The sequence below is a fragment of the Hyperoodon ampullatus genome, assembly GCF_949752795.1.
Source record: "Hyperoodon ampullatus genome assembly, chromosome: 4".
NCBI classification, from domain to species: domain Eukaryota; kingdom Metazoa; phylum Chordata; class Mammalia; order Artiodactyla; family Ziphiidae; genus Hyperoodon; species Hyperoodon ampullatus.
In genome coordinates, this window is record NC_136917.1 from 25,904,621 (window position 1) to 25,932,583 (window position 27,963).

A 27,963-nucleotide genomic window follows, 5' to 3' on the forward strand; every position below is an offset into this window, starting at 1 on the left:
GTTTAGCTGGGTTTCGAATTTTATAAAAACGGAAGCATACTGTAGATATTCTTCTGCACTTTGCTTTTTTTGCATGATCTTATGTTTGGGAGATCATTCTGTGTGTTAGTTTTCCACTGCTGTATAATATTCCACTGTGTGAGTCTACACAAAGGTATTGGTGTGTCCTGTCTTTTGTGTGTGTCCTTTTTTTATTTAAAAAATTTTTTTGTTGAACTACAGTTAATTGACAATGTTGTGTTAGTCTCAAGTGTACAGCAGAGTGATTCAGTTATACATACATATATTCTTTTTCAGATTCTTTTGCATTATAGGTTATTACAAGATACTGAGTGTAGCTCCCATTGGTCTATATGGGATATCTGGGCCATTTTCAGTTTTTGTTTCCCTATTACAACAAACAGTGAGGGTTTCAAAACCCAAATCAAATCCTCTCTTACATGATAAGGAACCAAGACAGCCCCTGGATAATGGCCAGCCAGGACATGAATCCTTCCAAGATCAGTACAAATGCCCTTGGGAGTCGACCCTGCCCCAGGGACGCCTTGACTGCAGCATCATAAAGCCTGGAGCCAGCCCACCCAGCTAAGCCCCACCCAGCTTCCCAACCTGTGGAAACTGAGATAAGAAACATGAGTGGCTTTAAGCTACTGTGTTTTGTTACCCAGCACTAGATGACTAATACACAGGTGTTACATGTGTTTCCTTCTCTAATACTGTACTTGTCTCCACCCACTGGAAATTCTTATTCCTTGCCATGTCCACCATACTGGAGTGTGATTTTGTGCTGGCTGGTCCCTCTCCCTGGAAGGCTTCTCCCCACCTGTTCACCTCGTTGGTCCCCTCCTTCTCTTTGAGTCCTTGCTCAAATGCCACCTTCTCCAAGAGGCCCACCCTGTTTAAAAATGCACCCCCTAGCTCACATGCTCCCAAGCCCCTCACCCTGCTTTTTCCACACCCCCCCCACCTTATTATATTCTAACATGCCATAAAATTCACTTATTCATTAGGTATCTGTTTCCTCTGTCTTCCTACTTCATCCTTGTCAGCTTCCCAAGCGCAGGGATCTTTGTTTTGGACATTGATACAGCCCCAGTGCCTGACAGGCGGAGATGTCAATCAGTATTTGTTTGTTTTTTTGGCCACACCACGGGGCATCTGGAACTTACCTGACCAGGGATCGAACCCGTGCCCCCTGCAGTGGAAGCGGGGAGTCTTAACCGCTGGACCACCAGGGAAGTCCCAATATTTGTTGATTTCATTATTCCGGAACCCATTTAACAAACAGCTGTCCCTCTGGCCCCAGCGCTCTCCTTGCCCCCAGATTTCAGTTGGGATTTCAGGGTTCCAGCCCCAGATTCCTGAGTTCTGATCCTAGATTCCAGGTTTAGCCTCCAGGCTCAGGAATTGGGGTTCCAGAACCCGCCCTCCTCCGGGCTCTGGAATCAGGGCCCTCCAGATCCAGGGTCCGGAATCCCAGTTCCCCAAAACAGGCTCCCGAATCAGGGTGCCCAAAATTCAGGCTCTGGAATCTCTGCCCCCACCAGATCCGGAATCCACAGCCCCCCAGGTCCAGGCTCTGGAATGAGCCCTCCCCGACCCAGTCCAGACTCCAGAATCTGCGGTCCCTCAGATCCAGGCGCCGGAATTCAGGATCAAGGCTCGCGATCCCGGCTGGGAGCCAGCGGCAGCCGTTCCGCTGAGATTTTGAAAAATCTGGCGCCAAACTCCGGCGCGGAGCTTGGGCGGCGGCGCAAAGGGGGAGGGATAGGGGACAGGGCCTGGCCGGACCTTCTCGGGTTCGGGGATTTCTCGCCCACCGCCCGCACCTTCCACCCCCAAAGCAGGCAGCAATTAGCCATTAACTTTTCTAGCGCCCTGGGATCAGAGGGTCGCAGGTTCGAACGCCGCTTCGTCCCGCCCCTGCTGGGGGTCCCGGGACAGGTCCCCGGATCGCCCCCTGCCTCAGTTTCCCGTCCTGGAAACGGGCCGAGCGCCACCCCCCGCCGCCGCCGCGTGTCGCGCCTGGGGAGCCCGCAGAGTGCCCAGGCCTCGGGCTCCGGCGAGGGGAGGGGGTCTGGCCGCAGCTGTCGCCGCCCCGCCCGTTCAGCGCCAAAATTTGAAAATTACCAACGCCTCCCAAACTGAACAAGGGGAGTGGAAGCTCCTGCCGCACCCACGGGAAGCGCAGGGCTTTCTGGGAGTTGGAGTCCGGCCCCCGTGGGGGGTCCGCGGTTGGTGGGGGGCGGAGGGCTCGGGGCACAGGTTAGCGCGGAGAGTAGGGGCGCAGCTGCGGAGAGGGGGGTTGGGGAGGATGGGGCGCGGGGAACAGCATTCCTGGCGGAGGGAACAGCACAGGCAAAGACCTGGAGACGGATGGGGCACCCACGTGCCAAGAGGGGCCAGCTCGGTGGGCGGCCTGTGGGACCCTGCAGGGCCTTGAATGGCAGGCTACTGGGTGGCCCGGGGCGATCGTTAGCGGGACCTGTGATGGGGAGGGGGTTGCAGCTAAGTCTGGGGGTGGAGGGGAGGAAAGGTGACCCCATGCCACCCCCAAACCCAAACCTCCATCATTTTTCTCCCCTCGGGCCCCCGCCTCCTGTAGTATCACTTATTCCTATTTTGCTTTAAACGCCCTCACGTTGTACCAACTGTGTTTTGCATTCGGTGTTCCTACCGTTATGAGGGAAGGCCGACGACATACGGTCCCCAAGTACGAGCTAGTTTTTGAGAGGCTAGTCACAGCCTAGCCAGGGACTCGTGCCTGCCTGGGTGCTGGGGCAGGGCAGGGGGCTTTGTTTCTGGTAAGAGGGGAATGTGAGTGAGTATCAGGATTCAAGACAGGAGAAAAAAAAAAAAAGGGCTTCCCTGGTGGCACAGTGGTTAAGAATGCCCCTGCCAATGCAGGGGACATGTGTTCGAGCCCTGGTCCGGGAAGATGCCGTGGAGCAACTAAGCCTGTGTGCCACAACTACTGAGCCTGTGCTCTAGAGCCCGCCACAGCTACTGAGCCCGCGTGCCACAACTACTGAAGCCCGCGCACCTAGAGCCTGTGCTCCGCAACAAGAGAAGCCACCGCAGTGAGAAGCCGGCGCACCGCAACGAAGGGTAGCCCCCGCTCGCCGCAACTAGAGAAAGCCCCGCGCGCAGCGGGGAGACCGCCCCACCCCACACCCCAGAGGGCGGGTAAAGGAATCCAAGTTCTCAGTGTGTGATTTGCTGGGGTCCCCGAGGAAGGCTGTTTGCACCAAGTCCCCCGAGGTGAGATGTATGGGGGGGGGCGGTTCTCAGGGCAGAAAGAACAGCGGGCAAGTTTCAGGGTTAGAGGAAGGAAGTGGTTCTCCACTGAGGGTGATTTTGTCCCCTTGATGACATGTGGCAACATCTGGGGACATTTTTGGTTGTCTGGATCGGAGGGGGTGGTGGTGCTGCTGGCATCAGGTGGCTGGGGTGGGGGGAGCCCAGCGATGCCACCTGACATCCTACAATGAACAGGATGGTCCCCCACAGAGTGATGGGGCCCAAATGTCCACAGCACCGAGTTGGACAGACCCTGCTGTATCATTTTGCCTCTTCTAGGCATTTTATATGAGTGGACTCATACACTGTGTGACCTTTTGTGTCTGGCTTCTTTTTTTTTTTTTCGGGTGAAGTAGAAAATAATAGCTTTATTGCTTTGCCAGGCAAAGGCGGACACAGTGGGCTCGCACCTGCCAAAAACTGTGTGTCCCAACCTGGGGGGATTTGGTGAGGAGTTTTATAGCAATAGTTCAAGGCGGGGCTGCTGATAAGGATTAGGGTGTGTGAAGGACCTGTGCTCCATTAATCTGGGCTCAGGTGGTCCCTTGATGAGCTTCTCAAGGTTACCAAACTGTGACCTTCTCTCTGGAACATCTTCCATCTGGTGGGGGGTTTTGTGCTGGACTCAGGACTTAATGAAGCTCAGGTTCTTGATGTCTCGTCACAGAAAGAATTCAGTGAGGGACAAAGCGATAGGTAAGAAGTGGATCTATTTAGAGAGAAACACACTCCACAGATGGAGTGTGGGCCATCTCGAAGGCAAGAGAGGCCTGTGTCTGCCTTCTTTCACTGAACATTTTTTTTTAAAAAGGTATAATTGACATAACATTATGTTAGTTTCAGGTGTACAAACTAATGATTCGATATTTGTATATCCTGGGAAACGATCACCACCATAAGTCTAGGTGACATCCATCACCACAATAGTTACAGGGTTTTTTCTCATAAGATGAGAATTTTTAAGATCTACTCTTTTAGCAACTTTCAAATATGCAATATAGTGTTATTAACTACAGTCACCATGCTGCCCATTACATCCCCATGATATTTATTTTATAACTGGAAATGTGTACTCTTTGACCCCCTATGACGCACTTCATACCCCACACCCATGGCTCTATTCATATGAGCTTGGGCTGTACACGTGAAACTAACACGACGTTGTAAATCAACTATACCTCAAAACAAAAACAAAAACAAAAAACAAAAACACATATACACAAAAGAAAATGGCAAAACTTTGCTTATGGACATAAAAAGAAATTCAAATAAATAAAATAATTTAAAAGATGATTCAGGGCTTCCCTGGTGGTGCAGTGGTTAAGAATCCGCCTGCCAATGCAGGGGACACGGGTTCAAGCCCTGGTCCGGGAAGCTCCTACATGCCACGGAGCAACTAAGCCCGTGCGCCACAACTACTGAGCCTGCGCTCTAGAGCCCGCAAGCCACAATTATTGAGCCCGCGAGCCACAACTACTGAAGCCTGCGCACCTAGAGCCCGTACTCCACAACAAGAGAAGCCACCGCAGTGAAAAGCCTGCGCACCGCAACAAAGAGTAGCCCCCGCTCGCCGCAACTAGAGAAACCCAGCACAGCAACAAAGACCCAACACAGCCAAAAATAAATAAAATAAAATAAATAATAAAATTTAAAAAATAAAATAAAAGATGATTCAGGGTTGACAGCAATTCAGGAAAACAGACAATCTCATACATTGTTGCAAAAGTGTAAACTGGTAAACCTCTTCAGATGACAACTTGACAGTATCTACATGAGGCTGGGGTATTTTTGATTTTTTTTTTTAATTCCACATATCGGTGAGATCACCGAACAAGTTTTTGAGGTTCCTTCACCACCCCACCTTTAATTTTTTTTTGCGGTACGCGAGCCTCTCACTGCCGTGGCCTCTCCCGCCCCGGAGCACAGGCTCCGGACGCGCAGGCCCAGCGGCCATGGCTCACAGGCCCAGCCGCTCTGCGGCATGTGGGATCTTCCCGGACCGGGACACGAACCCGTGTCCCCTGCATCGGCAGGCGGACTCTCAACCACTGCGCCACCAGGGAAGCCCCCCACCTTTAATTTTAATGAATCTCCAAAGAGGTAGGTAGGTAGGTAGGTTATACAAGAGGGGAAACTGAATCCCGGAAAGAAACCCGGTGTCACGCATTGGCCCAGCTGGGATTTGGAGCCCGGCGGTTTGGCTCTGGGACAGCGCGGGAAACTGAGCGGGGAGACTACAGCTCCCGGCGTGCCGCGCGCGGCGCCGGCCGGACTACAAGTTCCAGGCGGCCCCGCGGCGGCGGCGGCGGCGGGCTGCGGGCGCCATCTTGGTCGGCGGGTCGGATTGAATGAGCCCGCCGAGCCGCGTCCGCCGTTCCGAGCCGCGCGGACCCCGAGCCGCCGCCGCTGCTGCCGCCGCCGCCGCCATGGCCACGCCGCCGCCTGGCCGCGCGGGCGGGCCAGCCACGCCGCTGTCGCCCACGCGCCTGTCGCGGCTGCAGGAGAAGGAGGAGCTGCGCGAGCTCAATGACCGCCTGGCGCACTACATCGACCGCGTCCGCGCGCTCGAGCTGGAGAACGACCGGCTCCAGCTCAAGATTTCCGAGCGGGAGGAGGTGACCACGCGCGAGGTGGGCGCTGGCGCCGGGGGCTCCCGCTGGGGCACGCCGGGCTCTCAAGGTCCCCGGGGGCTTCGGGGACGCCCCTGCGAGAGGGGGAGACCTGGGAGGGCCCTGCCCACCGAGGCGTCCCCAGGGGGCTTCGGGGGCCCCGGCGAGGGTCGCACGCTTGGTTGGGCCCCGGCCTCTGAGCGTCCCCGTCGGGTTTCGGGGACCCCTCCCGTGCGAGAGGTGGAGACTGTTTCCGGCCCCGCCCATCGAGGGGTCCGGGGAGATCTCGGGGTCCCTCGAGTGAGGGGTGCACGCCGGGGCGGGCTTCTGCCTCTTAGAGTCCCCGGGGAGGTTCGGGGGGCCTGAGTGAGGGGTAGAGGTCAGGACGGACGCTCACAAGGGATTCCCCAGGGGTTTCTACTCTCCCTCCCCATTCGAGAGGTGGAGACTGGCGCCGGCCCCGCCCCCCGAGTGATCCCCTGAGAAACGTGCAGACTAGGGCGAGTCCCGTCCTCTGGTGGGTCCCCAGGGTATCTGGGGGGCCCCGAGTGAGGGTGCACCCTGGAGCAGGTCCCCACCCACCGGGGGTCTCCTGGGTGTTTCACGGATCCCATGAGTCTGGGGCTGACCAGTCCCCTGAGGGGGGTTGGCCTGAGTGAGGGGTGCAGACTGGGCAGGCCCCCTCCTCTGAGGGATCCCCAGGGGACATTGGGGGTGTTGTGCCTGGGGAAGTGAAGGGGGGGCCTTCCTGGGCGGGGGGAGATGGGGCAGGCTCTGCCCACCAAGGGATTCGGGGAGCTCTAGGGGGCCCCTGAGTGATGGGGTGTGAGCCAGGGTGGACCCCACTCCTAAGGGAGTTGTGGGGAGTCTTGGGGGATGTGTCTGGGTGTTCGGGTGTCCTAGGAGAAAACGGGGGAGGTTTTTGCGTCTCTGGGGAGACTGGGAGGCTCAGACCCTCTGAGTGGGCCCTGAGGAGGGGTGGGGGTCTCAGGGGGTGTCTCTGGGGTGAGTCAGTGGTCTCTGTTCTCCTTGGAACTTTGCAGGGGTCCTGTAATGAATCCTGGGGAGTTCAGTGATTGGGGTGGGGTTAGGCAGGAGGTTCGGTCTTTTACCAGGGCCTGGGGTGGGCGGGGGTCAGAGGGGGGGAATCTGATGTCTCGCAGGTCCCATGGGAAATTTGGGAGGCCCTTAGTTGGGCCCTGGGACCCCTTGGCTGGTGAGCAGGAGCCTGGTAGTCTGGTAGCTCCTGCCCTGTCCTGGGGGATGCGAGGGGAGGGGGAGGCATGAGTTCTTGGGGAACCAGCAAGAAGTTTTGCTGTAGACTGAGGGAGAAGGGGCTGGACAAGCCCTGTCCCCTAAGGGGATGTGAGGACTGGTGTCTGGGGGTCCTGGGTGGGGTGTGTCTGGACTGGCTGCCAACCTAGTGCCCTCCTTTTCTCCCACCAGCGCCCCCCCCAACCCCAGGGCAGGACCTCAGAATAAGGGGGAGAGATGCCCACCATGTGGTTCCCCGGTGGGGCCCGTGCAAGAGTCATGGTCTGAAGCTGGCACTTAGCGCTCTGAGCCTTGGCCTCCCACTCCGGAGAATGGGCCCAGTGACCGACTTCTGGGAGGAGAGCTTCAGGGGGGTGGGGAGGTGGGGGGGGTCATTTCTGGGAGCCACGTACCCTCTGTGATCTTAACCTCTCTGGGCTCAGTGCCTCTTCTGTAACCTGGAAATAATAATAAATACCTACTTTGGGGGCTTGTTTGTGGGGCCACAATGAGTTCACATTTGTTTTGTAGAATAAAAGCAATGAAATGAAGGATCCCGTGGGTTCTGTTGTCCCTGTTTGATGGTCCCTAGGATAGGGATGGGCCCAGAAAGTGTGGCTTGGGCCTTCAGGGAGGTAGAAGACTTGGTGGCTGGTGGTGCTGTATTAGGTTGCCTGAGATTGGATTAAGGCTCGGGATCCAAACCCTGCTTTTAATCTGTGACCTTGGGCAGGTCCCTCAGCCTCTCAGAGCCTTGGTTTTGTTGTCTGTACAATGGGGCTGGAGTGGCCCGACCCAGAGTGTGGCCACTTGCTTCAGCAGTGCGTGCATGTCCTCGGGATGCAGGCCCAGGTCCCCCCTGCCAGGCTGGTCAGCGCCCGGGGTCATTCCCCCCAGCCTCTTGTCCCACCTGCGGGCTGAACCACCGTGCTGACCTTTGGGGGTGGCGGCCTAGTGGGCCCGATGGACGTGGGGTGCTGGCCCCCACTGGATGGATGTTGTGCCCGAGAGCGCATGCAGGGGCTGGGGCTGGGGAACTTGATGTGTCTGGGCAGCTGCCGAGGCTGGTTGGGATGCAGGACTGCTGGGTGGGAGCAGGGGAGCCCGACCCCACGGTGAGCACCCTCCAGGGCTGTGCTTAGGATCTGGGGCCACCCAGGTGACAGGCGTGTTTGCAGCGGGAGTGGGGAGTTCCCAGTAGCTTGCTGTCCTAGAGCTTGGGGGTGAGATGACAAATGCCCCTCTCAGCTGGACAGTGGAGAGAGCCGGTAACCTACTGGAGCAGGAGGTGGTGTGGTCACGTGGGCTGCGCGGAGAGAGTGACCTGCAAGTGGCCAGGGCTACGGAGGGGCGGGGCTTCATGGGCGGGCCAGGCAGGTTCAGGGAGCCGCCAGGGCTCAGGCTGGCTGAGTGGGCGGATGCACGGGGGGGGGGGGGGGGGGGGGGGGGGGCGTGGTGGGCGTGGTGTGTCAGGCTTCCCAGAGGGCACTTTACCTGTTCAGCAGCTCCTCACCTGGAAGGAATCTGCCCCCAGGGGACACTGGGTGATGGCTGGGGACATCTGTGGTTGTCACACTTGGGGGGGGCCAGGGATGCTACTCCACACCCCGCAGGGCCCAGGAGAGGCCCCCACAGAGGATGATCTGGTCCCAAATGCCATTAGTGTCAAGGCTGAGAAGCCACTTAAAGAATCCTGTGATGATGCAGTTTAAAATGTTGTGAGCACACTGTGTGCTTGTAATCAATCTGAAGGGTCCAGGGGCATAAGGTAAAAAGTCAGATTCCCATCCACAAGCCTGGGCTGGCTACTTGTAGACTCTAGCCTTTCCCATCGGAAGTCAGATGATGCATCTTCTGGCCGGGTGAGCAGTAGTGGGGCGAATGCCACGTGCAGATGTCACTGGAGGGTTTCTGGGAGGCTGAGGGCTGGCCAGATTTCTGTTTGAGAAGGATCATGGGTGCTGAGGGGGCAGGAGTGGGCCAGGGAGGGAGGGGGGTTCTCCGGGGAGCCTCCCCAACCAGATGTTGAGTTCCTCTAGGCTTCGCTTTCTTCCCCTTTGCTGCCCAGGTGTCCCATTGCTGCGGGGGTCGGAGGGTGCTCCCCAGGTGGACCCCGGGAGCAAGAGCTGAGCTGGGCTCTGGGAGTTTGGGGAGGGCCAGTGTTTGGCTGTGGTTCTCAATCCCAGGGCAGTTTTGTCCCCCAGGGACGCAGGCAGGTCCTCACAGGGTAAGTCTGGGACCCCAGGAAAAGGCCACCTCGGGTGACGTGAGCCCTGCTCCTCCACAGCAGCACATTTGTTGGCATTTCCTCAAGCTCGGCGATTGTGCAGCACCGGCCGTAAAAGACAGAACTAAAGGCCCAGGCTGTGCCCGGGGATTCCCACAGGACTGTCCCAAGTGTCACAGTGCAGGGAGGCAGAGGCCTGCCCGGAGAACCCCCTGTTCACTGGTCTGAAAGAGCCTTTGTGACATTGGCCATCTGCATGTCCTCCTCTAGATAGAATTTTCTCCATCGTCCCAGTGCTGTCGATTGGGTTCGGCAGATGTTTTCTGGAAAGGGCTGGAGTTGTTCTCAGCTTTGTGGGCTGATGGTTTCAGGCTTGAGCACTCAGCTCAGCCGTTGTGGTGGGGAAGCTGCCCTGGGCAGTACATGGAGGAATGTGCAGATTGCCTGACAATAAAGCTTTATTTATACACACTGAAATGTGCACTTCATATGGGTGCCTGTGTCACGAGATACCTTTTTCTTTTCTTTTTTTTTTTTTTTTTCACCCAGCCAATTTGAAAATACAAAAACCCTTTTAGTCCCACAGGCTGGACAAAAACAGGTGGTGGGCTGGAATTTTGGCGCCTGGGCCTGAGTTTGCAGTCCTGGCTGTAGAGGATTGCCTTACTAAGACACACAGATGGGGCTTCCCTGGTGGTGCAGTGGTTGAGAGTCCGCCTGCCGATGCGGGGGACGCGGGTTCGTGCCCCGGTCCGGGAGGATCCCACATGCCGCGGAGCGGCTGGGCCTGTGAGCCATGGCCTCTGAGCCTGGGCGTCCGGAGCCTGTGCTCTGCAACGGGGGAGGCCACGGCGGTGAGAGGCCCGCGTACCGCAAAAAAAAAAAAAAAAAAGACACACAGATGGGTGTGCACATGTGCACACACGCCCAAAACGCTGTGAGAACCGAGCACAGACACATCTCGGGTCATTGCGCTGCACAGACACTGCATTTTTACAAATTGAAGGTCTGTTGCAACCCTGCCTTGGGTAAGTCTGTTTCCAGTTTCTTCATTTGTGTTATTTGTTATGGTGATCTGTGATTAGTGACCTTTGATGTTACTATTGCAAATAGATTACAACTTGTTGAGGCTCAGGTGACAGCATTTTTTAGCAATAAAGTATTTTTATTTTTTTTAATTAAAAATTTATTTATTTATATATATATTTGGCTGTGTTGGGTCTCCGTTGCTGCTCACAGGCTTTCTCTAGTTGCAGCGAGCAGGGGCTACTCTTCGCTGCAGTGTGGGCTTCTCGCTGCAGTGGCTTCTCTTGTTGCAGAGCACGGGCTCTAGGCACGCGGGCTTCAGTAGTTGTGGCTCACAGGCATAGTTGCTCCGCGGCATGTGGGATCTTCCCGGCCCAGGGATCAAACCCATGTCCCTGCATTGGCAGGCGGATTCTTATCCACTGCGCCACTAGGGAAGTACTAATAGAGTATGTTAAAATAAGAGCTGTGCATTGTTTTTTTTGCCACAAGGCTACTGTACAGTCAATAGACTACAGGGTAGTGTGAGCATACTTTTTTTTTTTAGCTGAGCCATGCGGCTTGTGGGATAAAGATCCGTTCCCAGGGATCAAACCCACGCCCTTGGCAGTGAAAGTGCGGAGTCCTAACCACTGAACCACCAGGGAATTCCCTGGGCATAACTTTTTAAAAAAATATTTATTTATTTATTTTATTTATTTATTTGGTTGTGCCGGGTCTTAGTTGCAGCAGGCAGGCTCCTTAGTTGCAGCTCGCTGGCTCCGTAGTTGCGGCAGGCAGGCTCCTTAGTTGTGGCACGTGAACTCTTAGTTGCAGCATGAATGTGGGATCTGGTTCCCTGACCAGGGATCAAACCTGGGCCCCCTGCATTGGGAGCGCAGAGTCTTAACCACTGCGCCACCAGGGAAGTCCCCTTGTGTATAACTTTTATATGTACTGGGAAACCAAACAATTCGTATGACTCGCTTTATTATGATACTCGCTTTATTGCAGGGGTCTGGAACGGGACCCTCTGTGTCCCTGAGGTCTGCCTGCTCTTCAGCAAGACCCCCGAGAGTCACCCAAGATGGCCTAGGACAAGTGAGGCCCTCTCCTTGGGCACGGAGTCTAGTGGGACGCCCACATTCTCGCTCACAGAGATGAATGCACCATGTATTTTGAATTGCTCGAGCTTACTTCTTTTTTTTTAAAATTTTTATTTATTTATTTATTTGGCTGTGTTGGGTCTCCATTTCTGTGCGAGGGCTTTCTCCAGTTGCGGCGAGCAGGGGCCACTCCTCATTGCAGTGCGTGGGCCTCTCACTGTCGTGGCCTCTCCCGTTGCGGAGCACAGGCTCCAGATGCGCAGGCTCAGTAGTTGTGGCTCGTGGGCTTAGTTGCTTCGCGGCATGTGGGATCTTCCCAGACCAGGGCTCGAACCTGTGTCCCCTGCATTGGCAGGCAGATTCCTCACCACTGCGCCACCAGGGAAGCCCCTCGAGCTTACTTCTTGGGTCAGTGTTAGGTGTACAGACAAAGGTCGAGGGCGGTACTGGGTCCCCATCAGCACCTCACGTCAGCGTGTCTCACAGCTCGCTCTCTGACAGTGCTGCATCACTTTAGCTTTTTGCTCAGGTCTCCTGAGCTGAGCCACCATCCTCTCTGCCCCAGGACCCCTGTGATATCCAGGTCTCCCGTCTCCTGGGCCCCTGTGGGCTGTGCTGGTTCCCCACCTTTCCTGGTTCCTGGGGCCCTGGGCAGCTGTGAGGTGGGGACAGGAGTGTCCCCATTGGGGTTCATCTGGTGTTTTCTCATGGGCAGGCCGGGTTAGGGGCGTGAGTGGTAACTTTTTTTTTTTTTTTGGCTGCCCCGCGTGGTACATGGAACTTCCCCGACCAGGGGTCAAACCCACACCCGCTGCAGTAGAAGCACAGAGTCCTAACCACTGGACCACCAGGAAAGTCCCCATGAGTGGTATCTTAATGAGATATTTTAAAAGTTGAAATTATTGCTGATGTCCACTGTAGATAAGCATCAGGCGTACGTGCAGGATCTCGTGCTGGGTTTCCTGCCCCCTGAGCCCCAACAGTTTCTGTTTTGATCTCGCCTTGATTTCCTGTCGTGTTGGTCCATCTGCACCCCTCGTGCCATGAGGGGAGGCTGGAGAGACAGGGCCCCAGTAGGAACCCAGCCTGTGGGGCCGGAGATCTTGTCTGAGATCCCTGCCTAGGTGCCAGGCCCTCCACTGGGGTTAGGAAAGTTCTGGAAGGTGACTGGATGGGCGGGGAGAGAGGGCAGAGACACATCCCCTGCGTGTCCCCCTCTCGGAATTGCCCCCAGTGGACTGCTCTGCCCCGTACCTTGACAGGTCAGGAGAGGGCAGTGTGCTGTCCCGTGCCTCAGTTTCCCCATTTGTGAAATGGGGCTAAGAGCCCATACCCCCCCACCTGTGGGATGAAATGACGAGGAGTGCTGGATTGAGTTGGGAGAGCCAGGCGCTAGCTGGAGAGGGTGGGAGTCTGAGGTCAGACTGGCTGTTAAATCCCACCTATTCTGGATTTGTTCTGATCTGCCTGGGACATTCCGGTTTGAACCCTCAAAAATCCCACATCCTGGAATCCCCTCGGTCCCAGGCAAACGGGGATGGTGGTCACCCAACCAAGTGGCAGGCCCTTGGCAGCTCCCCTGAGCCTCGTCAGCTCAGGGGCCTTTCCTGTGCAAGGGAGGGGAGTGACCCTCCCAGGCCTTAATCTGACCTCCGACCCCTGGCACAGACACTCACTGCTCTGCTGTAGTTTTGTGGCAAATGGTGCCACTTTCAAAGCCAGCTGCCTTGTCACCCTCTGTCTGCCTTCTGTGTCAGCCCCCGAAAGTGTTTTAACTACTTTATTGAGGTATAATTCCCGTCTCATGCAGTTCACCCAGTTAAACTCTGCTCTAAGTTCAGGAGTGGTTAATATATTTAGAGCTGTGCAGCCATCTCCCCAAAGGAAACCCCTTCTTGGGGAGGGGCAAGATAGGGTAGGGGATTAAGAGGAACAGACCATTATGTATGAAGTAAATAAGCTACAAGGATATATTGTACAACACAGGGAGTATAGTCAATATTTTTTAGTAACTATGAATAGGGTATAACCCTTAAAAGTTGCAAATCACTGTGTTGTATACCTGTAACTTATATAATATTGTACATCAACTGTATCTCAAAAAAACCCCAACAAAACAGAATTGCATGGTCTTCCCTGGTGGCGCAGTGGTTGAGAGTCCGCCTGCCGATGCAGGGGACACGGGTTCGTGCCCTGGTCTGGGAAGATCCCACATGCCGCGGAGCGGCTGGGCCCGTGAGCCATGGCCGCTGAGCCTGCACGTCCGGAGCCTGTGCTCCGCAACGGGAGAGGCCACAACAGTGAGAGGCCCGCGTACCGCAAACAAAAAAAACCCCAAAACCAAAAAAACCTCAGAATTGCACTAAAAAAAAAAAAAAGAAGCCCCGTCCCCATTAGTGGTCACCCCCTCACCCTCCTCCAGTCCCTTGACATTAACCCACTCTGTCCCTGAGCCTTTATCCCTCAATATAATTTGGCCCCAGGAAGAGTTAAAACCCAGCAGCTCTCCTGGGACTGAATCCCTGGTAGCTGGTAGCCCTTTGCCTGTTCTGGATGTCTCCCGTCGATGGAATCACACACTGTGTGTCCCTCTGTGTCTGGCTTCTCTCATTGAGCATCGTGTTCTCAAGGTCTGTCCACATTGGAGCGAGTGTCAGGGCGTCACCCTTTTTCACAGCTGAGTGATTCTCCCATGTGTGGAGGGACCACATTCTGTTTATCTGTCATCTGCTGATGGGCATTTGGGTTGTTTCCACTTTGGGGCCATTAGGAGTGATGGGGCTGTGAACCCATGCATGCATGGGTCTTGTGTAAGGTGTGTGTCATTTCTCCCGGGTAGATGCCTGGGGGTGGAATTGCTGGGTTGGTGGTTGCTCTGTTTGTCCATCTGAGGAAATGCCAGACTGTCTTCCGTGGTGGCTGTACTGTTTTAATCCCCTGGCCATGCGTGGAGGTGCCGATTCCTCCCTGTCCTCACCAGCACTTGTTACCGACTGTCGTTTCCACGGTAGCCATCCTCGTGGGGGGAGGTGGTGTCTCACTGTCCTGTTGGTTCCAGATATTTGTAAACACGCTCACGGCCCTGTGCCCCTCGGCGTGGGGCAGGTCGGGCAGGGAGGCTGATGGGAGACCTGAGGTGTGTGCCCAGCTGGCAGGTGCGACCTAGCAGCGGCCAGTGATGGGGGCCAGTGACCTGGACAGGCTGGGGTGGCCCAGGGCTGGTGGGGCAGTGTCGGGGTGAGCGGGAGCCATGTTGGTGGGGAAGGGTGGGCTTCACCTTGGCCTGGCTGTCCCCCCCAGGTGAGCGGCATCAAGACGCTGTATGAGGCGGAGCTGGCTGATGCCCGCCGGGTGCTGGACGAGACGGCCCGAGACCGGGCCCGGCTGCAGATCGAAATTGGGAAGCTGAGGGCCGACCTGGAGGAGGCCAACAAGAGGTGGGGCTGCAGCCGGCGCGATGTCGCCTGATTCCGGGGTGCACGGGGGGCCGGGGCAGGGGTTGTCGCCCTGTGCGAGGTGGCGGCTCCCGTCTGAGCAGGGCCCCCGGCTCGGGCAGCCCTCCTGGGAGCGGGCCATGTGGGTTCTGGGGGCCGCTGGGTGGGTGGGGGCGGCCTCTGTGGCCTGGCCCTCTGGGCGCCCCGTCTAGAGCCTTTATCCCTCAATATAATTGGGCCCCAGGAAGAGTTAAAACCCAGCAGCTCTCCTGGGACTGAATCCCTGGTAGCTGGTAGCCCTGTGCCCCTTCCCTTCCCCAGAGAAGGGGTGCCCCAGGTCACAGAGCCCAGCCGGGGAAGCCGGGGGCGGCGGGTGACCTTCTCTTCCCGTTCTTGAGCACCGTCTCCCACCTGCTCCCGAGCAAAAGGCTCAGGAAATTTGGAGGACAAGGCGGTGCTGGTGGTGATGGTAGCAGAAGGAATAAAGTGATGTAAACTCGTGGAATGTTTAGATAAAGGACTCTGTGAGGGACACCAGATCTCCTCCCTGCTGACGGTGACCCCAGCAGGTCCTGGCTGGCATCAACTCCGGTTACAGGGGAAGCCGAGGATGAGGTGTGGGGAGGAGTCATCCATGGTCCCTCGGCGTGGCAGGGACCAGGACTGAGGCCTGGACCCGGGCTCCTGAGTCCCTGTTCATAGTCCCAGCAGCAGCTGACTGCCACCTTCACGTTTGCAGGGTTCTTTTTCATTTTTTTCTGATTAGTAGACTTTTAAATTATCATTAATAGATATTTTTTTTGTTTTTGAGGAGTTTTAGGTTTACAGGAAAATGAGTGGAAAGTACAGGTTTGCCCAGACCCCCCTCCAGGGTCCCCGATGGCGACCACCTTGCAGTAGTGGGTGTGCCGCATTGTTACGACTGAAGAGCCAATATTAGTACATTCTTCTTGGCTGAAGGCTGTAGCTGACATAGGGGTTCTCCGTTGGTGTCCTGCTGTCTCTGGGTTTGGACAAACGTACGCTGACACGCGTCCACCATCACAGTATCACACAGAGTAGTTTCACTGCCCTGAAAATCCCCTGTGCTCCACTGACTCATGCCTCCCCCCAACCCCTGGAAACCAAGGATCCTTTTTTTTTCCCCAAGGATCCTTTTACTGTCCCCACATAGCTCTGCCTTTTCCAGAATGCCCTGGAGTTAGGATCACTGTGTGTCGCCTTCTCAGACTGTCTTCTGTCACTCAGTGATGTGTTTCTGGTTCCTCCGTGGAACAGAACAGAGAGCCCAGAGACAGACCCACACAGTATAGTCACCTGGTCTTTGATGAGCAGCAAAGGCAATCTGTACACTTTTTTTTTTTTTAATCTGTACTCTTTTAAAACAGCCAGGTAAACTGGATATCCCATCAATTTATTACTTTTTTTTCCCCCCTTTTGGCTACACCTCCCGGCTTGTGGGATCTTGGTTCCCCGACTGAGGATTCAACCCACGCCCTCGGCAGTGAAAGCGCGGAGTCCTAACCACTGGACCACTAGGGAATTCCTAATTTATTACTTTTTTTTTTTTTTTTTTTTGCGGTACGCGTGCCTCTCACTATTGTGGCCTCTCCCGTTGCGGAGCACAGGCTCCGGACGCGCAGGCTCAGCGGCCATGGCTTATGGGCCCAGCCACTCCGCGGCATGTGGGATCTTCCCGGACCGGGGCATGAACCCGTGTCCCTTGCATTGGCAGGCAGACTCTTAACCACTGCGCCACCAGGGAAGCCCACTTTTTTTTTTTTTTTTTTTTTTGTGGTACGCAGGCCTCTCACTGCTGTGGCCTCTCCCGTTGCGGAGCACAGGCTCCGGACGCGCAGGCCCAGCGGCCATGGCTCACGGGCCCAGCCGCTCCGCGGCATGTGGGATCTTCCCAGTCCGGGGCACGAACCTGCGTCCCCTGCATCGGCAGGTGGACTCTCAACCACTGCGCCACCAGGGAAGCCCAAGCCCACATTTTTTAATTAAAAAGGGACTTGAGCTTCTTGGAGAAGATTAGGAGAATTCTGGAATTCCCCCAGCCCCTCTCAGGCCTGGAACCTCCCAGACACCTTTAACCTGCGTGTTGCTCCTCGCCTGGGTCGAGAGGTCACGTGTCTTTCTGCTTATCAGAGCCATAGATACTCCCTGGCGAGAAAGCAGATAATGCATTTAATTTAAAGAGAAAAATGAAAGTCTCCATGAGCCTCCACCCAGACAGAATCTCCGAGGCCGATCTGGTATACTTCTTTTCCACCTTTTTAAATTTAAACTCAAGGTGGACGCCATCAGACAACACAAGGCTTTCCTGACCTCGAGCCTGGTCATCGATGGCACCTGTGTCGTGATGCCATCCCAGCCCCTCGGCCATGTTCCAGGCTCCTGCGACAGCTTCGGGTAGCAGCTGTGCCCGCTGTCGGGCACCCGGGCTGGTGGCTTTTACTTTGGCCCCTGCTCTGGGAGGAAAGCTTCCCGGGCTGTGGGCACTCACATCTGCAGGTGCTTCACCCAACAGCCTCGCTTCCTGCTCTTCGGCTCAGAGCCCTCACAGACAGGTGTGGGTGGCACGTGACAGCAAGCAAGGTGAACCAACCTCCTGACAGGTTACAGCAGTGCTTTTCTTTTCCTACCGAATATATCGTGAAAACCCTGTGATGATGGAAACGCAGGTGGTCGAGTGGAGGACTGACAGGCCGGGGGCTCCCGCCTGATCCTCCAGGAATTAGGGCTCCAGGGCAGGAATCTGCTTTCGCGCTGTGAAGCTGTTAAGAAGCAGGCACTTAAGCCAGTGAGGGCTGCTGGCATCCCTGCTTTCCGGACCATTCTGTGTCGTTCTGCAGAGCCCTAGAATGGGGTGAAGATATCTAGAAATCTGTCACGCTTCCTGATCCCTCTGCTGCTGTCGCCCTCGCCTCATGGCTGACCTTGACCTGCCCGCACGCCTCACCCCAGTCCTCTGAACTCTGCTCTGCCCGACGCCCCGATCCTGCCAAAGACAAGGCCCAGCCCCTGGCTTCACGGCTCCCGCTCAAGGGCCACGCCCAGCAGCTCCCACCCCGCACACACCCCTCCCCTCCCCCTTCATCCAGCCTCCCAACACACCCGGTCACGGCTGAGGGCAGCACGTTGCACCGCTGTCTGCACCCATGAGAAAGTTCTCCATGAGGACAGGGGTGTTGGCAGATGTATCTCTAGTGTGAGGACGGTCTTTCCACGAAGCTGGTCCTCAGGAATGATGTGTCAAATGGTTCTAGTTTCCCCAAACCCTCCAGGGATGTGTTGTTTGCAGCCCCACGCCGTGAGTGGAAGAACCAGGACTGTGTGGCTTAAGCTCAGGAATGTGGGCTGCAAGGCCCCCAGACCCTCATAGAGGCCATTGGTGCAACACCTGCACGGAGCTCCTGTGAGGACGGGGTCAGCCTGGAGGCCGGAGTCACCGGACTTCATGCCCCGTCCCGTTGAACTGGTGTGGTGTTCCCAGTGGTTGTCACCCAGGGTGGTCCTGCCCCCAGGGGACACCGGGCATTGTCTTGGGGACGTCTGTGGTTGTCAGGACCAAGGAAGGGGGTGGGCTGCCAGGGCTGCTGCTTCACCACCTGCAGTGCCCACCGGGAGAGACCCTGGGTGTCCCCACTGCTGCCGGGCAGTTTCAGTTCCTTGGGGAAGTGGGCAAGCAAGCTGTCAACCCCAAGGAGATTTAGAGCAGCGTTCAGAAGTGTTCCCCCTTTTTTAAGAGTTGTGTGTTAGAAAAATCTATTTGGCACCTTAAATATTTCATGTTGGAGATAATTGTCTGTTAGAAGCTGGGCAAGCCCGCCTGAAATAGCTTAAATTTACAAATGAGATCGACTTTTCAGAGGCCGAGGTTTTAATTTGTTACTTTAATAAATTATACACAGGGAATTCCCTGGTGGTCCGGTGGTTAGGACTCAGCACTTTCACTGTCAAGGGTGCGGGTTCGATCCCTGGTCAGGGAACTAAGATCCTGCAAGCCGCATGGCGTGGCCAAAAAATAAATAAATAAATAATACATTAAAAAAAAATCAGAGTTCTCCTCTAAATAACCCTTCCTGTGCCCAAAAGTCTTGGAAAAGGACATGAAAACCCACGTCTTGAGGGTTATTTTGAGCGGCCGGCGGGGTCCCCCTGGTACAGAGTGGGTTTGAAGATGGGGCACCTTTGGTGCCAAGAGGTGAGGCTCTGCTACTGAGAGGGATGCTAGGTCGGGGCCCGGGGCCCAGAGGCACACGTGAAGTTGGCCTTGGGCATCGGGGCTGCCTGCTAACTTGTGCCCCTGACTTGCAGCGCAAAGAAGAGGGAGGGCGAGCTGACGGTGGCCCAGGGCCGCGTCAAGGACCTGGAGTCCATGTTCCACCAGAGTGAGGCGGAGCTGGCCGCCGCTCTCAGCGACAAGCGAACCCTGGAGAACGACGTGGTGGAGCTGAGGGCCCAGCTGGCCAAGGTAGCTGTGGGTGGGCTGCAGGCCCCCGAGGACCGCCTGCTGAGGCAGACAGCGTCACCAGCTGCTTGTCCCACGTCTCCAGGCGGAAGATGGGCACGCGGTGGCCAAAAAGCAGCTGGAGAAGGAGACGCTGATGCGTGTGGACCTGGAGAACCGCTGCCAGAGCCTGCAGGAGGAGCTGGCCTTCCGCAAGGACGTCTTTGAGGAGGTGGGGCCCCGCCCGGCGGAACCAGGGTGCTCCCTCCTTCCCGCGCCACCCTGATGCCCGCCTCTGTCGTCACGTGGCCGTCTCTCTCTGTCTCCCCTGCTCATCTGTGTCTTCCAAGGACACTTGTCCTCGGATTTAGGGCCACCCGGATGATCCAGGATGTTCTTGAGACCCTTAATTACATCTGCAAAGACCCTTTGTCCAGGAAGGTCACACTTGCAGGTTCTGGGGACCAGGACATGGGCACACTTTTTGGGGGGCCGCAATTCAGCCCCCTGCAGACCCTCCCCCGCCATCACCTCTATCTAATTCCAGAACATTCCATCACCCCAGTAGAAGCCCCGTCCCCATAGGCAGTCACCGCATCCCCCTCCCCAGCCCCTGACAACCACGAACCCACTCTCTGTGTCTGTGGATCTGCCTGTTCTGGACGTTTCCCATCAGTGGAATCACACGCTGCGTGTCCTGTGTCTGGCTTCTCTCACTTCTCTTGTGTTCTCAGGGTCCATCCACGTTGTAGCGAGTGTCAGGGCTCACCCCTTTTCATGGCTGAGTGATGCTCCCGTGTGTGGAGGGACCCGTGTGTTGATCGGACGTCAGCTGGGAGACGCTGGGCGGCCCGCTCTTCAGTGGTTGTGAACTGTGCTGTGGGGTGTGAACAGGCGACCTGGCCCCTCCCCAGAGGGTCACGGTTGGCACAGTTTCGAGTCCTCGGTCCAGCCCCTGGTGGGTCGGGGACGCTGGTGAGCAGGCCGGGGCGGTGAGCGCGCGGCTGTGTCCCCAGGAGGTTCGGGAGACGCGACGGCGACACGAGCGGCGCCTGGTGGAGGTGGACAGCAGCCGGCAGCAGGAGTATGACTTCAAGATGGGCCAGGCACTGGAGGAGCTGCGGGCGCAGCACGACGAGCAAGTGCGGCTGTACCGCCTGGAGCTGGAGCAGACCTACCAGGCCAAGGTGCGCGTGTGCTGCCCTGCCCCGCCCAGCTCCGCGCCCAGCCCCGCCCCGCGCGGGCTCTCACGCAGTCCCGTGTCACCGCAGCTGGACAACGCCAAGCTGAGCTCTGACCAGAACGACAAGGCCGCCAGCGCCGCTCGGGAGGAGTTGAAGGAGGCCCGCATGCGGGTTGAGTCCCTCAGCTACCAGCTCTCCGGCCTCCAGAAGCAGGTGACTCGCCAGAGCCCCCTGACCCCTCCTCAGGCCCCGTCCCGTCCCTCCCGCCGCCGTCGGTGCGGGGAAGAGGCCCAGAGGTGGCCGGGCTTCCCCCGTGACGCGCGCGGACCCCGCCCCAGGCGAACGAGGCCGAGGACCGGATCCGCGAGCTGGAGGAGACCGTGGCCGGGGAGCGGGACAAGTTCCGGAAGATGCTGGACGCCAAGGAGCGGGAGATGACGGAGATGCGGGACGTGATGCAGCAGCAGCTGGCCGAGTACCAGGAGCTGCTGGACGTCAAGCTGGCCCTGGACATGGAGATCAGCGCCTACCGCAAGCTCCTGGAGGGCGAGGAGGAGAGGTGGGCGCAGCGCGGCGGGGGCGGGGGCGGGGGTGGGGCGAGCATGCTGTCCCGGGCCGGGCGGGTTGAGTCACCAGGCACCCCGCGGCCCCTCCCCCAGGCTGAAGCTGTCCCCCAGCCCGTCGTCGCGCATCACCATCTCGCGGGCCACATCGAGCAGTAGCGGCAGCAGCATATCCGTGTCCGGGCGCCTGGGCCGCAGCAAGCGGAAGCGGCTGGAGGTGGAGGAGCCGCCGGGCACGGGCTCCAGCGGCACCAGCTCGGGCAGCAGCTTCCGCCTGGCCCAGCAGGCCTCGGCCTCGGGCAGCATCAGCATCGAGGAGATAGACCTGGAGGGCAAGTTCGTGCAGCTGAAGAACAGCTCGGACAAGGTGAGGCCCCCACCCAACCCGTGGGGAGCCCGCTGGGTCTTCTCGGAGTCGTGGGCCAACGACCGTCCCCTTTGTCAGGATCAGTCTCTGGGCAACTGGAGGATCAAGAGGCAGATCCTAGAAGGGGAGGAGATCGCCTACAAGTTCACGCCCAAGTATGTGCTGCGGGCCGGCCAGACGGTCACGGTAGGTGGCTGCGGAGAGGCAGCGGGCAGGATGTGAGGTGTGACCGGGATGGGGTGGGGGGGCCGGGGTGCGGGGGGAGAGCATTACAGGAATGGAGCTCCGGCGCTGAGAACAGCTGCCTGCTGTCACAGATCACCTGTGTGCCAGTGTTTCTTCATCCGGGCTTCCCTGGAGCCCTTGGGAGGGCCTAAGTGATGTGCTGGGGGTCCATGGTGGAGGTGGGGCTGAGTCCAGGCTGTCTGGGCTGTGAGTCCAGGCTGTCTGGGCTGTCTGTCCAGGCACTGGCGAGACACATGACAGCCAACAGGCATGGACTCTAGGGCTTCCGATTCCAGCCTGGCCCATTTGCCAAGATGAGAGCCCTGGTCACTGTGAACCTCAGTCTCTTCTTCCATACCCTCGTGACTGTCATCCTTAGCCAGGACCCAGTAGGGCCAGAAGGATTAAACGCCCAGGGCATCGAGGGAGCCTGTGATAGAGGGCCGGCTGGTGGTACATGCCACTGGGACCGGAGCTGACATTAACCGGGAGGCCCTCCTGTGTCCCCAGGTATGGGCAGCCGGTGCAGGGGTGGCTCACAGCCCCCCGTCCACGCTCGTGTGGAAGAGCCAGAACAGCTGGGGCACGGGCGAGAGCTTCCGGACCATCCTGGTCAATGCTGACGGGGAGGTGAGCACCTCCCTCTGCCTCGGTCCTGGGGTCCCTCCTGGGGTGGGGACTTGGCCAGCAGGGCAAGTGAGCACAGCCTGGGCCTGGGCCTGGGCATCCGAGCATCCTGACCACCTCGCCTGTGGGCTGGGCCCCCAGCACCTGGGGTGGCTGTCTGCAGCTGCTGTGTCGTCTTGCATAGGAAGTGGCCATGAGAACCGTGAAGCAGTCCTCAGTGGTGCGGGAGGCCGAGGACGGGGAGGAGGGTGAGGACGAGGCGGCCGAGTTTGGAGAGGAGGATCTTTTCCATCAGCAGGTAGAGGCTCCCAGGCGGCACGCGCACACACGCACGTGCACATGCCTGTGGGCCCTGTTTACGTGGTTGCCCTGGGCACCACCTAGGTCTCGCCCTGGCTCGGCCAGGCCGCAGAGCTCACAGCCAGAGGCAGGCTGTGGAGCCAGCTGCCCTCGCCTCCTGGGCTTGCTTGTTGTGTGGACCTCAGGGTACTGGCCCGGGCACCCTGGGAGTGGGGTGTTCAAAGCCTATTGCATCTCAAAGTGACTCTGGTGCAGCCCCGAGGGTTCTCAGTGAATCGCCTGTTACCACGTTTCCTCCAGAGTGGGGTGCTAGTGGTTTAATAATGGCTTTGGGGGGAAGGTGGGGAGCCAAGGAACCACACTGAATGAGACATAAGTGCAAGACTCGTCGGGGTCTGAAACAATTGTACCGTGTTCTGTAGCTCAGAACAGAGATGAGGGAGACACGGAAGGTTCTGGAACAGGGACCATTGAGGCTGGGGTCATCTTGCCGGGAGCTGAGCTTCTCATGGTGGCTCAGGCCCTGCCCCGGTTCAGCCCCTCCTGGAGGGGGCTGGGGGCCACCAGCTACCTTCCTGGCCTCCTCACTGGTGCCGTCCTTCCTTGCAGGGGGACCCGAGGACCACCTCTCGAGGCTGCCGCGTCATGTGAACCGAACATGCCTCATCACACGTCTTTCTTTATCCAGGGCCACTGAAAACTACTTTTATATCATTGGCTTCTTTAGTCCTTGGTACATTTCTAGAGAGTTTTTAAGCAAACTGCCAGAGCGTGGGGGTGGGTTTCTGCTGAGCTTTCCTGTCGCTGGGTTTCCCTGGGCCCTTCATCACCACTGTCCAGAGTGTTAAGTGCCCCGTTCTCACCTTCCGGTTGAGTTTGGGGCCCAGGAGCCGAGTGGCTAGTGGTCTTTGGGCTAGGAGTCCAGGGGACCCGTCCACCGCTTTGGTCTCAGCTGCAGCCTGGGGTCAGGGCGGGAGAGGAGGCCTGAGGTGGACAGAGCGGAACTGCGCGTAGGAATCCAATAGTTGTTTGTTTTATTAAGCTTTTAAAAAAACCAGATTCAGAATCCAGGTTCTGACCTGGTGGGGGGAAGGGGCACCCTGTGGAGTTTTGGTGGCTCAGCCAACCGAGCACCGGAACGAGGGAATCGCAGGCTTTTACCGTCAAGGCCTGGGCTTCGGGGTTTGTCACAGTTTCTGCTCTGCTCTCAGGAATTGGGGTGTGTGGGGTCGGCCTCCTGGCTTCCTCTCTGGCTGCTGGAGCCTCACGTTTCTGGGGCTTTCTGCAGTTGAGTTCCTCACCTTACGGGGATCCGTTCTAAGACTTGTCCTCAGGTAAGCCTTGAGGGGACAGGTGTGACGAACTCAGAAACAAATGCCTTGGGCTCCAGCACGAAGTTCACCTGTAACCACCGCTTCCCACCCTCCCGTCGGAGGAGGGTGACTTCAGGGCGAGACGCTGGACTCCCCGTTCTCTGACTCTGTGCCTTGTGCATGGGGCACGCTGACTCACGTGTATTCTTGGGCATATACTAATATCCCGGCTTCCTCTGTAACTTCTTGCTGAAATGGTGTTTCTGAGACAGACCTGCCAGGGCCAGTTGACCCCTACGGGATGGCTCCATGTCACGGTCCAGCTTCTGGCTGCCTGGAGGGCCCCTCCCTGCATCAGCTTACCTTCGACGCCTCTGCCACGTAGATACACAGAAGTTATTTTTTTAACGAATATTTATTTTTTTACATCGGTCAGTACACACATTGCCGGCATCCCACCTCAGGGGCTCATGTATGCCAGGGTCACCAGGACAGTCCCCAGAGGGGGTGGCATTGGGGGGCCTGTCTCTGTGGACTCTGAGGCCCCAGACGGCAAACTTCTTTCAGAAAGCGCAGCTCAAGTCTTAAAAGACGCAGTACTGAGCCATGGAGGTGGCCTGCCCCCACCCCAGGCTGGGAGCAGCCCGCCTGCCTCCTTTCCCTGGGAATCGATCATGGCGACAAGGGCCTGAGGCCTGAGCCCCAGGCCGGGAAGGTGCCAGTGGCCGACAAAACTAAGCTGCTGCTGAGTTTAGAATCCCCTACAGACTCTGGCTTTAAGTCCGAGCATCTTTCCATGGCCACCTGAGTCCCTGGACTGCGGGCTGTGTTTCCCCTGTGGAGGGAGGCATCTCTCACCAGAACAGCTCCTCGGGGACGGGGGAGCCCCTGGAAAGCGTTTCCTACCCTGGCAATGCGCCCCCCTGCCCCCCAGTGTGCACTTGCCCAGGAGTGCTTGCAGACCTGTGAGGTCACAGGCTGTCTTCCTTCTCCCAGACGTAGCAGGAGCTGAGGGAGCCGTGAGGGTCTGGGGAGCCTGATGAGATTCTGGGAGAGTGGGGCTAGGTGGCCCTCAAGCAAGTGGGAACTGCACTGGCTACATCCTTCAAGGTATTTTGGGAGTCTCTGGGGATCAAAGGTCTGTCCTGGAATTTGGGGTCTGAATTGCTGAAGCAGTTTTGCAGGCTGGGCTCGAGGACAGGAAGGAAGGGAGAGGGCCCCACCCTCCCTGCAGGCCCAGAGGTCCGGAAAAACAGCCCAAGGGCTGCCCTAGTGCCTGCAGAGCCCCCAGGCTCACTGGTAGGGGTTGTTCCCAGCAGATGAATTTTCTTGCCTGCTTGAGATCTGGGTGGAGCCTGGAAGTGGCCCAGACAGGCACTGGGATGCCCTTGGCTGGTGGGGGGAGGGTGCACTGGACTGGTGGCCACTTGTGGCTGGAGACTAGTGACCGTCATTGGTAATCAAGTATTTGAAAGCACGGAGCAGAGTCCAATGTTACAATGTCAGCCAGGGCCTGGGAAATCGAATTTGCATTTGTCCTTAAACATACTTAACATTAAGCCACTTAAAATGATGCAGAAGCGATTCTTTTTTCTAAGCCCCTGTCATGTGATGAGGAGCACCCTTCTGGGGAAAACCCACTCTTGCCAGCCCTGGGGAGGGACGGCCTGCGGGGATGTGGCCGGCAGGAACCAACCCCTGGGAGACACCAATGCCTCCCCCCGCTCCCCACCCGCGGTCTGGGCGCTCAGCTGTTTCCACAACAGCCAAGTTCAGACTTGGGCTCGTTTTTCCCCACACTGTCTACCCAGCAGTTCTATTTATATCAGCATATCCGAGCTGGGACTGACATTCCTCAAGAACATTAAAGCTACTGGAAAGGTCTTAATTCTGAGCCCGAAAGGGATCATCAGCACTACACGCTAGTGGGCTCGGTTTCAAGAACTCGGCTGTTTAGACACGTTTCAGAGATCTGTTGGTGATTTTTACGATGCATGCCAAACGTGTGGTCTTTTGTTTTCTCCGATGATTTGTAATACACGTTTTATGACTGGAAACTTTTTTATACAACACTCCAATAAACATTTTGGTTTTAAATTCTCCCTGAGTCTACTCCCACGCCAGGCTGCTGAATCAGGAGCCCCAGCCCCTAGTGAAGTGGGCGTCTTAGGATCCTACCCTCTGACCCCGCGGCCCCCTAGTTTTCTGCATTCTTTTTTTTTTTTCTCGTTTGCATTCTTTTCCCACCTGATTCCACTGACACTCCGCAGTGCTTTTGGTCACGTGACGCCCTGGTTTAACACCCCGCCCCACAGCCCAAGGCGCAGTGTAGACGCGCCCACCGCCCCGTGCGCAAGTGCGGAGGGACCCTTGGGGGGCGGAGCTTGAGCGCGGAGGGGCGGGCCTCTGGCCCCGTGTCCCTCCCTTCTCCCCGGAGTCCTTCACGGGAAACCCGACTCTGGACCGCTCTTGTCTGCGCATGCGCGGGAGGACCCGCGCGGCCCTATTGGAGCTGTAGTGCCGCCCCCAGCCCGCTCGGATTCCATTTCCCGCGGGGCCCTGCGGTGTCCGACTTCCGGCGTGTGTGCGGGTGGGCGCACGCGGCCACCGTCTGGTTGACTTTGCGGAGCCATGGAGGGTGGCTTCGGCTCGGATTTCGGGAGCTCCGGCGGCGGGAAGCTGGATCCCGGGCTTATCATGGAGCAGGTGAAAGTGCAGATCGCCGTGGCCAACGCGCAAGAGCTGCTGCAGGTCCGGGGCGGGGGCGGGGGGCCGAGGGTGGCGGGGTCCGCCGGGGGCCGGCGTCGCAACTGAGGGCTCGCGTGTCCCCACAGAGGATGACGGACAAGTGCTTCCGGAAGTGCATCGGGAAGCCGGGGGGCTCCCTGGACAATTCGGAGCAGGTAAACGCGGGGGGCCGGCGGGGTCGCGGGCCCGGACCCGGCGGGGAGGCCTCTGCGCATGCACGCGGACTAACGGGGCGACGCGGTGGGGCCGCGGCGCGTGCGCAGTCCGCTGCCGGGGGGTGGGGGCGCTGGCCGCGGTCCAGACCTGAGCCGTGCGCCCTCCCCGTCCATAGAAGTGCATCGCCATGTGTATGGACCGCTACATGGACGCCTGGAACACCGTGTCCCGTGCCTATAACTCGCGGCTGCAGCGGGAACGAGCCAACATGTGACCGCGACGCGCCAGCAGGCCACCCCCCCAGCCTTGCCCCAGCCCCGGACCCATTTCCGTAAATGCTGTTTGTGAGGCGGGGGCCAGCCTGTGCGTACTGCCTGCCAGAAGTTTATGAGAACAAGATTGGTGCTGGGACAATTGGGACTCTTCCCGGCCCCTCCGCCTACATGCACACGTGTTAGTGGGTGTAGCTTGGGTCTTGGGAGACCCCTGGCCCCGGTGCCACCTCCCCTTGTGCGCCGGTTACCGAATTAAGTCCTGTGGATCCTGCTGGGGCCGCAGCAGAGTTGACACAGCACGAGTATTATTCATTGGCCGAATAAATGGAACAGCGGGAGCTAAGTTCACAGCTGAACTTCTCACCCACCTGGCGAGGGGGGTTTTAATTTTAAAGGGAGGAGTGAGGTTAATGATTGGGAGGTACACGCATTAGTCTACTGGGGAAGGGGAAAGGCTTTTTTGAGGGAGTTGGGGACACCGTTTTTATCCTGTTTTGGTCTTTAATGTATGTACTGGCCTCTGGTAGGTGTGTCGTTTAATATGTTAATATAGTAAAATCAACACATAATGAGGTTCAGGGTCTGTTGGAGGTTGGATTTGCCGCCATCTTGGTCCCAGCTGGTTCCACTTGGTTTTTTCTTTGTGCGTGTAGCGTCGTCTCTTATCTCTGGACCCTTTAACTTACAGATTTATGTTCACTGCTGCTGAAGGTGTGGCGGGGAGGGTGGCAGGTTTTGAGCAAAGACCTGGCTTAGGTCTGGCAACAAAATTCCCCCTTCCCTTGTAACTACTCCTCATTCTTGAGGGGGCGCT

The 27,963-nt window shown here is 57.5% G+C and overlaps 2 protein-coding genes across 2 annotated transcripts; both read left to right on the forward strand.

Moving 5' to 3' along the window:
• Positions 1–5,648: 5,648 nt before the first annotated feature.
• LMNB2 (lamin B2) lies at positions 5,649–23,308 on the forward strand (the record flags this gene model as incomplete). Its single annotated transcript, XM_079702178.1, has 12 exons — positions 5,649–5,930; positions 14,802–14,938; positions 19,259–19,415; positions 19,498–19,623; positions 20,408–20,578; positions 20,663–20,788; positions 20,914–21,134; positions 21,235–21,505; positions 21,584–21,691; positions 22,241–22,360; positions 22,542–22,655; positions 23,267–23,308. The coding sequence occupies 12 exons, from the start codon at positions 5,649–5,651 to the stop codon at positions 23,306–23,308; spliced, it is 1,875 nt and encodes a 624-aa protein (XP_079558304.1).
• Positions 23,309–26,601: 3,293 nt separating this feature from the next.
• Positions 26,602–27,662, forward strand: TIMM13 (translocase of inner mitochondrial membrane 13; the record flags this gene model as incomplete). The annotated part of the gene is made up of 3 exons (XM_079703019.1): positions 26,602–26,721; positions 26,805–26,873; positions 27,050–27,662. 3 exons carry the CDS (start codon positions 26,602–26,604, stop codon positions 27,146–27,148), a joined length of 288 nt encoding a protein of 95 aa, XP_079559145.1. The 3' UTR covers positions 27,149–27,662.
• Between the last annotated feature and the right edge of the window lie 301 nt (positions 27,663–27,963).